The sequence below is a fragment of the Rhinolophus ferrumequinum genome, chromosome 2, assembly GCF_004115265.2.
Source record: "Rhinolophus ferrumequinum isolate MPI-CBG mRhiFer1 chromosome 2, mRhiFer1_v1.p, whole genome shotgun sequence".
NCBI classification, from domain to species: Eukaryota; Metazoa; Chordata; class Mammalia; order Chiroptera; family Rhinolophidae; genus Rhinolophus; species Rhinolophus ferrumequinum.
The window spans coordinates 61386088-61401040 of NC_046285.1; the positions used below are offsets into that span (position 1 = coordinate 61386088).

Consider the following 14953-nt stretch of genomic DNA (forward strand, 5'->3'; position numbering starts at 1 on the left):
CACATTCTCATGTCTCTCTTCCAGGGCCATGTTCTGCAATGATTTAAAGGAAAAGTATGAGAAGAGGATCATTATCAAAGGGGTCGACGCTGAGACCATGCACACTCTTCTGGACTACACGTATACCAGCAAGGCGCTGATCACCAAGCAGAACGTCCAGCGGGTTCTGGAAGCTGCTAACCTCTTTCAGGTGTGTGAACAAACAGGCTCAGTCCTCCCCTCTGCAGCAGGGGAAAGCAGGATTCCCCAGGGACCTGCCTGGACTGGCTCCCAGGTCTGTGCCTGGGACACACACACACACAATTAGCTGGGCCTGTGCTAACTTGAAAGTCAGAAGATGCTTCTTTGGAAACTTCCTGAGAGGTGGTGAAATGAGGCAGTGACTTTTTATGAGATGAAGCCAGGGGAGCTTGGTGCCTAGAATCTACCCTTGGCTCCTGCCTCTAGGAGCAATGGCTGTAATTTACAGAAGCCTCATTAGAGCCAGGGGCTGCCATCACCGGTTCACATACGTAACTTCTAATTCTAGCCCTACCCAGGGAGATGGTTACTTCTTCCCACTTTACAGGTGGGGAAAGTAAGGCACATGGAGGATAAGTGATAAGCTGTGATTTGAGTCCTTGGTTTTCTGAGTCCAGTGGCCACATGCTTGCCACCACACCAGGCAATCTCCTGGGGAGGAGTGTCTAGATTCTGGGGGAAGCAGAACCTTGACTGGTCAGCACTTTGTGGTGGGTGTGAAAGAGGAGCACTTCTAGAAGAGTATTACAGAAGATGAGATAGAGACCCCTCAGAATTACGTTTTATTGTTGATATTTGACTATATTTATCTCAATCTGATTGTAATAATTATGTTTAATTCATAGAATAATTGGACCTATAGATTATACCAATTGTATCCACAATTATTAAATGGGTCTTACTCCAAGCTATCAACTTTGCCTAGATCTAAGGTTACCCTTTGAACTTGGTTCCATTGGGTTACAACAAAGATGGTCTCACTAAAGATGTTGATATTTATGATAAACAGAATCCAGGGACAGGCCAGTTCATTCCCAGGGACTGGTGACAAGCATCAGATCTTGTCCATGGTTTGGGACTTTGAGTGGTGGCATCCTCTTGGCTCATCACTAGTTCAGCAGTTGAGGGGCACAGAAAAGAAAGTCTGGGAAGGTAGGGAATGAGGGGTCCAGGGACAAAACCATGGGCAATGGGATTATTTTTGTGGAGACTGGAGTCTATGCAGGACTTCTGAAGTTCATCCAGGAAGAAAGAGTAGAAAGAGGGGCAAAATCAACCATGAAACAGTGCTGATGAATTCCGAGTAATGGGTTGCTGCAATGTTGGCCAATTTTATTGTCCCAGTTACCTCAGGGCCCTTTAAAGATACAGAGTGAGTTACTTGCAGCAGGGCTGGCCCCACCTTACCTGGAGATGTCTGTAAGTCAGTTACCACCCACTCACCCTTTCTCTGTCTTTACCTGCTCGCACACTCAGGCTTACTGACGGTCAGGGAGTATGTGGAGGGAGGGCCTCAGCAACTGCATGCTCAGCATCCAGCTCATCACTTCTACCCACTACTCCAACAATCTAACTTCAGGGAACTCCTTCCCATATCATGGAGAAGCCTCTTTCTAGTTCAGGTTTTATGCTTTTTCTGAACCTTCTTTTAAAAAACAACATCTCCCCTCTGCACAACCTCCTCCAAAATGGCCAATAACCAAAAGCAGAGTCACCCCATTCACCATTATTCAATCAAGCCGCTGTTGCTCTAGTTATCTTCCTGTTAATCTCCTTTCCTGGGGCCGAGAGAGAGTTGCTAACTTGTCTAAAGATGAACAGGCAACACTGACAATAATAATAGTAATAGTAATTTATTGCTTGAAGTATAGTGTCTGGCACCAAAGTAGATGCTCAATGAATACAAATTTTATTGAGCACTTATTATGTGCCTTGAGTGACAAAGTTGGGACTGGTAACTAGGTCTCCTGTTTTTCCCACTGGCTGAAAGGAGGTCTTATATGATAGGCTAAGTAGATAGATTTTCTTTTTCAAATGCAGTTTTTAATAATTTTAAATTGCAATAACTTTACAAACTCATTACAGAAAAATTAGAAACCCGTACAAACAAAAAGAACATAAAAATTATCTACAATCCCCTCTTATTTAGAGACAATATGACAGCCTCTTTGGTATATAGACTTCCAGGTCCTTTTCTATGCAGTTAGCAGGGTGGTTAGTAGCCTAACTTGAAGACACTACTGGATTTAAGTCCCAGTTCCACCACTTACATGCTGTGTGACTTTGGGCTAGTTTCGTAATTTCATTGTGCTCTAGTTCCTTTTTCAGTATAATAGGGGTGATGATAGAGCCTATTTCATGGAGTTGTAATATTTGTAAAGTGTTTAGAACAGTGCCTGGTAAATGCTATATAGGTGTTTGAATATTATTATCTACTATGTACAGATTTTAGAAGAATGGGCTCCTATTGGAAATACTGTTTTAAGTCTGTTTATTTTACTTGTAATCATCTTTTCATGTCAATAGATACATTTCTGTAATAGCACTTATAATAGCTGAATTGAATTCAATGGTATAACAGTTTAGTGAATCAGTCCCTATAACTGAAAGTTTAGGTTTTCATCTACTTGACTATTCAAAACAATGCTGTCATAAACATCCTTTTACTTTTATTTCATATGGATGAAATGAATATCTTAATGGAAATAAAGTGTGCTAAATACATGAACAGGTAATTTACAAAAAAGGAAGATTGAATGATAAACAAATATATTTTTAAAAGCCAAACTTCATTAGTAATCCAAAGGCAAATTAAGTCAACAATAAAATAATATTTTGTCTATCACTTTGGTCAACAGCATATGCAGTATAATAATCAGTTTTTGCAAAAGTGAGGAAAAATGGGCACTTTCATCCATTGCTGGTGGCAGTGGAAATGGAAACCTTTCTGGATGTCACTTTGGAAATAGATGTTAAGATACACACACACACACACACACACACACACACACACACACACACACACATATATGAAATAACTAAAGGTTTTCCAAGCATTTCATATAAATAGCTTTGAATTTTGTTTCCCAGAAAGATATGTCCAAGTACTAACCCCTGAAATCTGTGAATGTGATCTTATTTGGAAATAAGGTCTTTGCTAATATAACTAAGATAAGGATCTTGAGATGAGATCATACTGGCTTTAGGGAGAGCCCTAAAGCCAATGACTGGTATCCTTATAGGAGAAAGAGAGGGAGAATTGACACAGAGGCACAGAGAGAAGGCCATATGAAGACATAGGCAGAGATTGGAATTATGCAGCCCCACACCAAGGAACACCAAGTGTTGCCAGCAGCTACCAAAAGAAGCTTAGGAGAGAGACATGGAAAGCAGCTCCCTCAGAGTCTCCAGAGAGAACCAACCTTGCCCCAAACTGAATTTCAGACGTCTGATCTTCAGAACTATGAGAGTTCTGTTTGATTAAGTTGCCAAGTTTGTGGTAATTTTTTCAGCACTTCTAAGAAGGTAATGCAAGCTTAAAAAGTCAGCAGTAGCTACAATTCTTAACCCAAAAAGCAGCAATCTCTTGTCCTCACTCCCTTCTTCAGCCCACTCTTCTGGAGTTTGTTTTTAAATGTTTTAAAATTTCATTTGTTTGTAAATGTTTCTTCTTTTATTTACTTTCGTATTTCTAAATTATTTGTGCATGTACATTGCTATCTCTTGATACATTGATTTTAGATAATTTCTTTTCTTTGTGTCCTCCTGCTCTAATCTTGACTGGTTGCTCTCTAGGCCTATTGCACAGGTGTGATCCTGGACTTCCTTGGCTGTCATCCTGCGAGTTCCTTTTACCTCTTTTCTATGTTGGATATTCTCTCTCTGGATCCTATGTCTTCTTTTTTTCTTGTATACACCTATATTTTAATGGATCACAACCTTTAATAGCTTATCATGAAAGAGTATATGATAGATACATTTTTGGAGACCTAAATGTCCAAAAGTATTTTTGTTTTACATAATATTTGATTGATATTTTAGCTGGGTATAAAATTCAAGATTGAATATAATTTTCTTCTGACATTTTAAAGATATCACTCCATGTTACTAAGTATTACATATTTTATAAGAATGGGTTCCTATTGGGCACATTTTTTTTTAAATGTTATTTCACCTGTATTATGTTGTAATCCTTTTTTATGTCAATAGATCCATTTCTGTAACAGCACATACAACAACTGCAGGTTTTTTATTTTTTGTTTTCATTTTGTTGGTTCTTTTAATTTGAAGACTCATGTATTTCAATTCAGGGAAATTTTCTTGTATCTCTTTGATACTTTCCAACTCTCATCTATCCTGTCCTCTGGAGCTATTATTAGTTAGGTGTTAGACCTCCTGGATTTAATTTTATTTTTTCTTACCTTTTCTCTTCTATTGACCATCTATAACCTTTTGTTCTACTTTCTGGGAGAGTTTCTCAACTTTATCTTTCAACTCCTCAGTTAATTTTAAATTTCTGCCACCATATCCTTAGTGGTATTCCTAAGGACATCCTTAGGAATCCTAAGATTCCTTGTTGTTTTTAAAATAGACTTCTACTCATTTCTGTGAGGCTATTATAATATATTTGAAGTTTTCTACTCTCTCTCTTTCTTTAAAAAAATTTATTATTATTATTATTATTATTATTATTATTATTATTATTATTATTATTTTTAATTGGGGGATATTGGGAAACAGTGTGTGTTTCTCCAGGACCCATCAACTCCAAGTCATTGTCCTTCAATCTAGTTGTAAAGGGTACAGCTCAGCTCCAAGTCCAGTTGCTGTTTTCAATCTTTAGTTGCAGGGGGTGCAGCCCACCATCCCATGAGGGAATTGAACCAGCAGCCTTGTTGTTGAGAGCTTGTGCTCTAACCAATTGAGCCATACGGCCGCCCCTCTCTCTCTTTCTTTTGAGTTCCTTTACTCTGAGTATTTGCTTAGGTCTCTAATTTTCATCTTAAAGGGTGTATTAATTTCGTAGGGCTGCCACCATAACAAATTACCACAAATTGGGTGGCTTAAAACAACAGACATTTATTCCTTCAGAGTTCTGGAGGCCAGAAGTCCAAAATCAAGGTTCAGCAGGGTTGTACTTCCTTTGGTTGGAGACTCTAAGGGAGAATCTGTTCTTTGTGTTTTCTAGTTTCTGGTAGCTGTTGACATCCCTTCACTTGTGGGCACACCACTCCAATCTTGGCATTCATGGTCACATTACCTCTTCCTCTTCTGTGTGTATTCTCTTCTTTGTGTCTGTGTTTTATAAAGATACACGTGATTGCATTTATGGCCCACCTAGATAAGCCTCTTTTGTCAATATCCTTAACTTAAACACACCTTGTGTCACATAAAGTACTATTCATTCTTTTGCCATAAAAAGTAAAATTCACATGTTTTGGGGATTACAATGTGGACATATTTTTTGGGGGCCACAGTTCAACTACTGCAGAGGGTTTCCTCAAATACCTTTTTGATAATTTGATCCTTGACTGTTTAGTCATATTTAAGACTGAGGACTTAATATACTGGTTTGAAGTTTGGTGCAAGTGGATCAGGACAGGAGGTTAGTAGACTAGAGAGTTTTACAAAGATTATCAGGTAACCTGACAGTTTTTTAAAAATTTTAATTGGGGATTCCCAAATGCCAATATCTGTTGGATTGTTCCTAGGGTTGTTTGATCTCTCCAGATAAAGATCTTCGGTGTCTTGCCTGGGGGTATAAGACAGCTACATGTATTCTGGACTGCGTGTGTGTGCAAATATTTACTTAACCTTCTTATTTTAAGTAAGATGTCCTCATTTGTTGTCTTTAGTTTTTGGTGTTCCTGAGTCTAGAACCTCTCTGGTGTGGTTCCTTCAGAGGATAAATCTTCTTCTACCAGGGAGTAAGAATGGGAATTGTTAGACTGTGAGAAGCAAGGAGGAGGGCCAGGAGGCTTAACTTATTCTTGAACTTACTCCCTGTTATCATCCTCCACCTACCCTGGCCAACGTCGTTCCTTGGGACTTTAATATTTCTGTTTTTTTGGGGCAGGGGAGATCTGAGGGACAAATTTGTTCCTCTATAGGCACTTGATGCGACAACTCTCCTTTTAGCAAAGTCACTTAGCAGTGTTCATATTCTGTGGTTTGGGGTTACTGATTTCTCCTGGTTTCATTGAGGATGGAGTTTGTGTTTCTGTTTCTTGTTCTCCTTTCAGTTTTTGGTGATTTTTCAAGAGAGCTATGAAAATGCTTTAGAAAATAAACACTGTAGTCTTTTATAATAATGTTGCAAATGTTTTCCATTGGTCATTTAACTCATAATTTTAGTTATAGCTTTTTTATGTACAAAGTTTAAAACTAGTATTTAGTCAGATCTATTGATCATTTCCTTGATGGAGTTTGCCTTTGGTGTACATTTTTAGAAAGAGTTTCCCCATTGCTTGATTATATACTTAAGCACTTATAATTTCACTTAGTTTTGTTGCATCTAAAGCCTTATACTTAAATATTTAATATATCTGGAAATTATTTTGGCATAAAGTTGTTTTTTTCTTCTTTGTCTTCCTCTTCTTCTTTTTCATTTTCTCCCAAGTGGTGAGCTTCAATGGAGAATTTAGATTTAATGAGCAAGGTGGGAGAGGAGGACAGAGACAGATTAGAGATAGAGCAAGCTCTGTTTACTGTTGATTCTCCTTCTTTGGTAATCCCTCACCTCAATTTTTTCTCAAATCTTGTTTACTCTTAGGCAAAAAATAATGTTTCTCTCAGACAATTTTACTCATTTACCTTTAAGTGCTAATTTTTATGAAAATAAGAGAAGAATTCTATGGGTTTCTGGATATCTTTTTAACCTACTTTCTGATTTCTTTTGCTTCTAGACTATTTGTTTTGAAGTTTCAAAAATAGAAAACTGGGAATATTTTCATGCTTGAAGTTTCCACAAAGGACAGAAGTTGACAGGTTTTTAAAATCACTTTGTGGATTAAAAAAAAGTATTTATTCTTTTGGATGGATGAAACATACCCATTCCAAATTCAGAAACACAAAAGGGGAGACAGTGAAACATTTGCCATCTTCACTGTTAGCATAGTCTTGCTGTCCTTCATATTCTCTGCACACACCAGTATATATGTGCATACATCACTCCCACTCTTTGCCTCAATTTTTTAAACACAAATGTTGGCACACTATGCACTCAATTTTGCACCTTGGTTTTTTTTGGCTTCACAGTATATTTCAGAAATTGTTACAAGTCAGTATGTGTAGAGCTGCCTTGTTCTTTCAATGGCTTTACAATTATGTTGGGGTCTCTTTAGACGTGAAACATGTCCATTTATCTCTAATGGTCTCTTATAAGGCAGAGTAGCAACATGGCACAAACATGGGCTTTGGAATCAGGCAGAACCTGGGCTTAAATCCCGGTTCAGTCACTTACTTGATGTGTGGCTGTTGATAAGTTACTTAGATTTTCTGAGCCTCTGCTTTCTCATTTGTAAAATTAGGATGATAATAATACCTACCTTTCAGGGAGAGTTATAATATTATTATGGTTAAATGGGGTGATATTTGTAAAGTACCTGGTACATTGATTATGTAATTGATGTAAAGTAGAAGTTTCTTCCCATTATTTGTGAGTTAATTTTTACTTTGGACAATTTGTGCCGTGGATAAACTGAGCTGACATTGAACTGTGAGAACATTTCCCTAAACCATTCCTACCTAAATCCTTGTTTTTTCCCCCCTGGATTAGGATTAAAAGACACCATGATTTAAAGTTTTGTTTTATCACATTCATATGAAACATGACTATTACAATGAACTGGATGGTGTTCTATTTTAATTAACTCAGGATTTTAGATGGAGAAAAGTGTGCCAGAGTTAGCACTTTATCTTGTCAGTTCAGAACATCCGCAGTAACTGAAACCACTTTTGTGGGACTGAAATGAATAGGAATCAGATTATCTTGGTGTTCCTCACCCATCCAGTAGTAAAGACTTCTTAAGTTTCACAGTGATATGACTCAGCTACTCCTTTATTTTCTGCTTTTCTTTTCTGGCCTCTTCTTAGTCTTTTCCTGTTATACATTGATTGCTTCTCTCCCAGGATTTCCCAGTCCAGAAAGAGAGAAGTTGATTGACTCAGCCAGTCACCACTATTGCTGTTTGAAAAGAACTTTTCGTGAGACAACTTCATGAGTTGCTGGCCTGTTAACAGACCAATGATCCTTGGGTGAAGGGCCCATTGATCTAATCAGCTATAGCAGGGGTGGAACAGTTTCTTTCTTTTAGGCGGAAGAAATTTTTAGTAACCTGGCCATAATTTATTGGCCAACTATGGAGAGAAACATATTTTCTCTAAGTAGTTTTTGGAAAGGTAAAAGTAAGAGAAGCGCCTAAAGGGAAAGAGCCAACTGACCTGTTCACATGTGAGCAGGGATTTTGAGATAAATGTCACCTAATGGGGGCTTCGGAAAAACAAAGGGCCCTCCTTGCCTTAACTGGACCTTCAGACTGCCGAGTCTTAAATAAACAAGGTAGTTAGGGACTATAGACCTGGGACAGTGACTATAAGAATTTCTCAATCTTGGGGAACTTTGCCATGTTTGTTTGAGGAACTTTGTCATATTTGTTACTTTCATTTTTGTTATTAAAAACTCATGAGAGAAAAAGGGCTTCTGAGCTTATCTGCAGGGCAGCTAGAAGATGTTAGATCAGGGAGACCACATACTCAGCCTACATTTAGTCTTGAGACAGAAGGATCCCTAGGATACGGAGCAGCTGGTTAGAAGAATAAACGAGATCAGGCTGAGTCCTGGGGGCCTGGACTCAGAGAAAAGAAAGGGGGATGCCAGAGTGGGCGCCTGCTCATCTGCCCTGGGCCTGAGAAGACCCACGTGGTGCCTCCAGAACACCCTCTGAAGTGGTGACATAACTTTCATCATGGTGGCAGTTTGTGGAGACTTTGGTGGAGGTCCTGGCATTGCTTATTTTCAAGTTCCTTTTGCTAATGATAGAATGAATGGCGGTGAGACCTGTATGGAGGAGATAGCCAGGTGGTCAGTGGCTGACTTGCTGGCCTGGGTTGGCTTCTTGGCTTCCTCATTACCTGGAACACAGTACATAAATATTTGTGGAATCAATGAGTGCATGTGTTGCTCTTGTTCATCAATGGCTGAATATGAAGACTACTTCAGAAACTGCTTAAGACCCCAACAAAAATTGCCTGACTTTCCTTAAGAGGATGCTAAGAAGCCCAATCCTGTTGCTTGGAAGTGTAATGGGCTAGTAGAAAAGGAAATAGTCCACAAGCTAATTAATACTAATAATCACCTCATTTTTAAGTACCTACTAAGGGCCAGGCACCTAGCAAAAAGTAGGTCCCATTACTGTAAAGTATAGGTGAACTTCTGTTGTCATCGACAGGGACCCAGAGATTTTACCTACTCAGCATCAGAATAGCCAGTTGATCTAGGCAAGAAAACCAACCCAAGTATTTCTTTACTTTCATCCAGATAAAATCATCCTGTTGAGTGTCTGCTGCACCCTCTCCCCTACACACTCTTTGTCAACTAATATCACCGTGTGTCTACTATGAGTGTTAAGAAATCAGGGTTAATCTCCTGGGTCCACATAACAGTTGCTCTTTTCAGAGCATTCACTATGTGGCAACCATTTTGCCTGTATTTTCTCATTTAACACAAGGTAGGTATGTTTACCCCCAATTTATAAGTGAGGAAAATAAGATTCAACAATGTTAAGTAAATGCTCAAGGTTTTATGGCTAGTGAGACAAGAGCCTGAATAAACTCCTGTCTGCTAAAGTGTATCCCGTGTGTTCTCCACTACACAACTAGCCCTCAGAGCGAGGCCTGAAACAAGCCATGATCCTGAAGGCTGCTGGGGCCTTCAGCATCCTGGGAGAGGGCTGCCCACCGAAAGGTTCTGGGAACCTGCGGTGCTCCGTGGGAGTGTGTCAGGAGGCAAGACTAGCACAGCTGCTACCCCTCCTGCCCAATTCCCTCTGAGAAACATTGGACACTTGGGACCAGCAGGTGTTCCCACAGTGGGCCTGCTGTCGATTTTACATTTCTGTGTTTGATCTCAATGTCTGATCTTTTTTATTTTTAGATATAACTTACATTGAGTAAAGCGCAGACATCCCAAGTGTATAGCTTGATGATTTTTTTACATGTGTATACAACCATGTAACCACCACACCGATCAAGCTCTAGAACATTCTGGCATCCAAGATTACTCCCTTGTGCCTTCCCCAGGCAGTACCTCCCCAAGGAGAACTACTACTTTAGCATCTGTCATCGTGAATTAGTTTTGCCTGTTTTTGAATTTCATATTGTTCTTGAGTTCTAATTAGTATAGAGGGTCCAAATCTTAGGCTACGAACTCAGGTGTGCCAAAAAAAAAAAAAATGTGATTTAACCTATTATTTTTCTAGCATTGAGCTTAATTCCTATCCTGAACTTCCTATTCTACCAGTGGTTGAAATTGTAGTTAACGAAATGACATCTCACTTCAGGAAAGCTAAATCAATTCAGGATTCAGGCTGCTTGTATGGTTCTAGGGGACATTTACATAGTGCCAGTATATCACAGAAAAAGGTATTTGGCTCAGGCTTACCACGGTCATGTGCATCACTGGTCCATGCTGGAGCACCTGTGTTCCCATCAGTTTCTCTCTGGTCATCAACCCTTTCTCCACTGGCATCAACTGAAAGTCCCCAGTCCCACGTAGGTCTGGCCATCAGTCCTTGTGGGTCATCTTGCATTCTCTTTGTCCTGTTTGCAAACTTCTGTCCTGTTTGCAAATCCTCTCCTGCTTCTGGTCCCCTCTCAGGGACACACAAGGAACCTCCATTTGCTCTCCTGTGCCAATCTGACGCTACAGGGAACTCGGAGCGACTGCATAGGCCCCCTTTGTCTAGAAACAGCACACTGCACTTTCTCTTCTGCTGCTGCTATACTGGACTGCTGCATTTCTGATTTCATCTCAGCAGTCAAGGCACAGATTCTTTTGTCCTCAGAGCCACAGCCTTTAAGGGGCTTTCAGTATCCCTCTAACTCTGGACTTTGGCCTGCGTTGGGAGGCAGGCAGGGCATTATCTTAGGGACCCACAATCGCTTCTCACTCTATTATTAGACTCTTTCTCCTCTCTCTTCCTGGCCTAAGAATCATTCTCTCCTCCCATGTAGGAAAAGCTGACTTACATTATCATCCATTCTCCTACTTCTATTGTTTGGCATAAACTTTATGTCTAGACTCCTTAGGATTCCAGCTTTTGAAGCTCTAAGGGCCCATGGATTACCACTGATTGGTGTTTCAAAACTATTCTTCTAGCATAAGTTCTGAGAGAGTATTTAGAAATTCAAAACCAAACTTGTCTTCTGTTGTCTACCCTACCCGCCTCCCTCGTAAGTAAGCCTGAGATGCCCTTGTTGCTGCCCATAGCTTGTGGAATACAGGAAGCGGGATGGGGGATTTTAGTTGTAATGAAAATCTAATGTTGCTACCAGTTTCTGACTTTTACTTCTCCCTAACTACCACAAATTACTAAGTGTCTACTATGTGCAAGGTACTTTGTGAGACGATATTAGGCAGAAATAAAGATAAAAAATTGTAAACACAGATCACATTTATTAGCTATTTATCATATTCTGTCCCTTACATGATCCCATCTGACATTGACAGTGTTTCTGTGAGTGGGCAGCCCAGGTGATACCCACACAATGAGCTGGAAAGTTGGGCTTTATTATTCTCTGCACTTTCCGTATGAGGAAACTGTGGCTCAGAGAGAGTTCAGGTCATCAAGTGGTCGAGCTATGATCTGGGGCCTAAATCCAGAACTTCCGACTCCGTATACCTGCCTCCATCCACTATCCTGAAAGCATCAAAAACAAGGATTCCCAATGAGCTTCCAACCCAGACGGCAACCAGACCTCATGGCAGAATGTAGGAGTTGAGAAAAATTTTGGCTCTGAAGGAGGTGGTATTGAACTGGACTTCATAGAATGGGGAGAATTTCAACAAGTGGCAGTTGGATTGGGGGAAAGTATTCCAGGTAGAGAGAACTTGTAAGACTAAGGTTCCTGCCTTCTCTGCCTGCTTCTTCACCTGTTGCAGCTGTCTGCATTCACTGACCTGCTTCCAGAACCTGGCTTCTGTTTAGATAGCTGCCTCTCTCTCTCTCTCTCTCTCTCTCTCTCTCTCTCTCTCTCTCTCTCTCCCCCCCCCTCCTCTCTCCTCTTTCCTCTCTCCCCTCTCTCTCCGCATCCTGAGCATCAACCATGTCCCAGATATAATCATTGCATCTAATCCTCATAGTGGTACCCCTTTTTACCTTTCACCTTGTCCCTGGGCTGAGTCACTAAGCCCCAGCTATGCCACTTGCCCCTTGAAACTTAGTGTGGCCCACATGTGTCCTCTATTGTGCTCTGCTGGCCTGTTGGGTCCCCCACTGCATCCCCTGGAAACTCAGGGTCTATCTGGTCTGTTGCCTGAATCGCGACCAAACTTGCCACAACCTTGGGCGCTGCCCCTTTCCTTTCCCTCTGATTCCACTTCTGAGGTCAGTCCACCTCTATAGTTGCCTCAACCCCCAGCACCTGCCCCACCTTAGTGAGTGGGCCTTTTGCAGGTCTTAGCTTCTTCCTTTTCTGCCTACCCCATATAGCTTCCAGGAGCCAGCAGACCTCTCAGCCAAGTCTAGAGCAAGGACTGAAAGACTTGAGGGAGCAGACGACATCCTGGGGGCAGGAGAGCATATTCCCATAGAGTCTGGGGTTGGTATATCGCCTAAGAGAGAGGGAGAGGCAAAGATAGAAGACTAGGGTAGGTGGTAATTTGCAATTTTTAAATTTGAAGACCCCTCTTTAACACCAATGAAGAACCCACAGGAGAACAGCTTTACTTTTAGTATCTATTGTCTGAGAAGAAAACTAGTGACAAAAATTTACACTCAATTCAGGAACACTTTCAAATAAATTTGGATTTTATTAAAATTCCGCTTATATGCTCATCAACTTATACAGTCTTCACATACACTGATTTGTTGGGGCTTACGGATAAGACTACCAATGTCTTTAGAGACCCTTTGGACCAAAATAAGACTTCAGTTATTCTGGAGTGGATTTGAAAGAACCTCCAGGGAGATGTGGAATTACATTGGTGACGTCCCTTAGGGCCCCCAGTTCTGGAGAGCATGAAGGGAAGCAGAAGAGGGGGAGAGGAGATGGGGAGCAGGGGTGCATTCTCTTTGAGGCAGACACTTCTCATGGGAACTGTAGTCATGTCTCAAGTGGTTTTCTTCGACTGTATTTTTAGCCTCTCTGTTTGAGAGTCAGGTGCCTGGCTATAACCTTTTGCTAACATGTCCCCCAAACAGGAAGTTGGTTGTCTGTTGCCATTATCTGTCATTGCTCAGCTTTAATAAACAAGTTCATTTGCCATTGGGACAGGCTGAGGCAGAAAATTTACCCTAAAGTCTTAAATAATCTTGACTATGAAGAAAAAGAAGAAGAAGAAGAAGAAGAACCCAACAAATTGAAAACAAACCCGTTTCTTGTCCCGTTGTCTGCCCCGCACATCAGCAGTTTCCCAGCCATTGGATGGGATCACACGGTGCTGCCCTCCACCCCTCACACTCAGAAGTGTTTATTGAGGCATATGTTGGGGGACGTAGGCAACTTGGAGATCCCCACCTACCCTTGACCACATAGGCCTGTTCAGACTCTCCTGGAATTTTGTTAGCAACTGTTCCAAAGGCAGTAGGAGGCTCAGTGAGAGGAGTCAGCTAGCCGTGATCTCGAGTTTCACCTCTACCACCTACTAGCTGTGTGACCTTGGGCAACACACTAACTCTTTGAATTCTCTATTCTGTCTCTGCACAAATTGTAATACTAATACCTATTTTATTATTACTGGTTAGATAAAATGTATTTGTTAAAAACTAAAATTTATTCCTCAAATAAAATAATGAATGGGAAACTCTCTAGTGCAGATCTTGGTACATAGTAGGTATCTGAAAAATATTTTCTTCCTCTCGCTCTCCTTCCCTCCTTTCCCTTCTTTTGCCAGAGTCTATGCTAGGTGCTGCTGGAGGTAAAAACACAAGACCTAGAACCTGCCCTTGAGATGCTTGACCATAGTACAGGCAGACATGTAATTTGTGCTCCACAAGAGGGGTACGTAAGCTGCCCAGTGGAGCACAGAGGAGGGAGGAACTGATTCCATTTGGGTAAATGGACAAACAATGAAGGAAGAGTGGTTTTTGAGAAGGAACTTCATGAATAGGTAAGATTTCTCCACTTCTTTTCCCTTCCCTTTTCTTCCATTTTCCTCCTTTCTTCTTAAACAAGTATTGACCCAGAATTTAAAATGTCCAAAGGCGGGGAAGGCTTAAAGCAGTCTGATTAGGACTCTCTGGTCCTCTTAGCCTGGCTGTCCCTCTTGTGTTGGCTTTGTCTTCAGGGGGAGGGAATACTAGAGAGCAACTCACAGTGTCTCTTGCAAACTCAGTTCCCAGAAAAACGGCACATGTGCAAACAGATGTTTGCAAACATTTGTAGGAGTTCACAGACTTCGTGAAGCCCATCCACTGGCTCTAGATTTAACACCTTTGAATGAAGAAAATAGCCCTGTGTAGGTAGATAATCTGATGGCCATAGTACTCACTTCTTCCTCCTTCTTGAGGTAAACTTTAGAGGGGACTTCTCCATTGAAAGTGGGGGTACCTATCCCGAATTGTTTTTTTTTGTGGAACTCTGGAGTCAAGCTTGCCTGGGTGAGGAGAGCAGGATTTTAGCATCTGGTGATGAGGGAGAAGCTGGTCCAGGCAGCAGGCATGGCATGAGCACAGAAAGGCATGGGAACAGGCAAGTTTAGGGATATTTGGAG

At 41.0% G+C, this 14953-nt stretch overlaps 1 protein-coding gene across 1 annotated transcript in view; it reads left to right on the plus strand.

Moving 5' to 3' along the window:
• The window catches only part of KLHL6 (kelch like family member 6), a 56669-nt gene that overhangs the window by 18513 nt on the left and 23203 nt on the right, over window positions 1-14953 (plus strand). The window contains exon 2 of the mRNA XM_033092032.1: window positions 25-190. Within this exon, the coding sequence (XP_032947923.1) occupies window positions 25-190 (166 nt within the window). The remainder of the gene's footprint in view (window positions 1-24; window positions 191-14953) is intronic.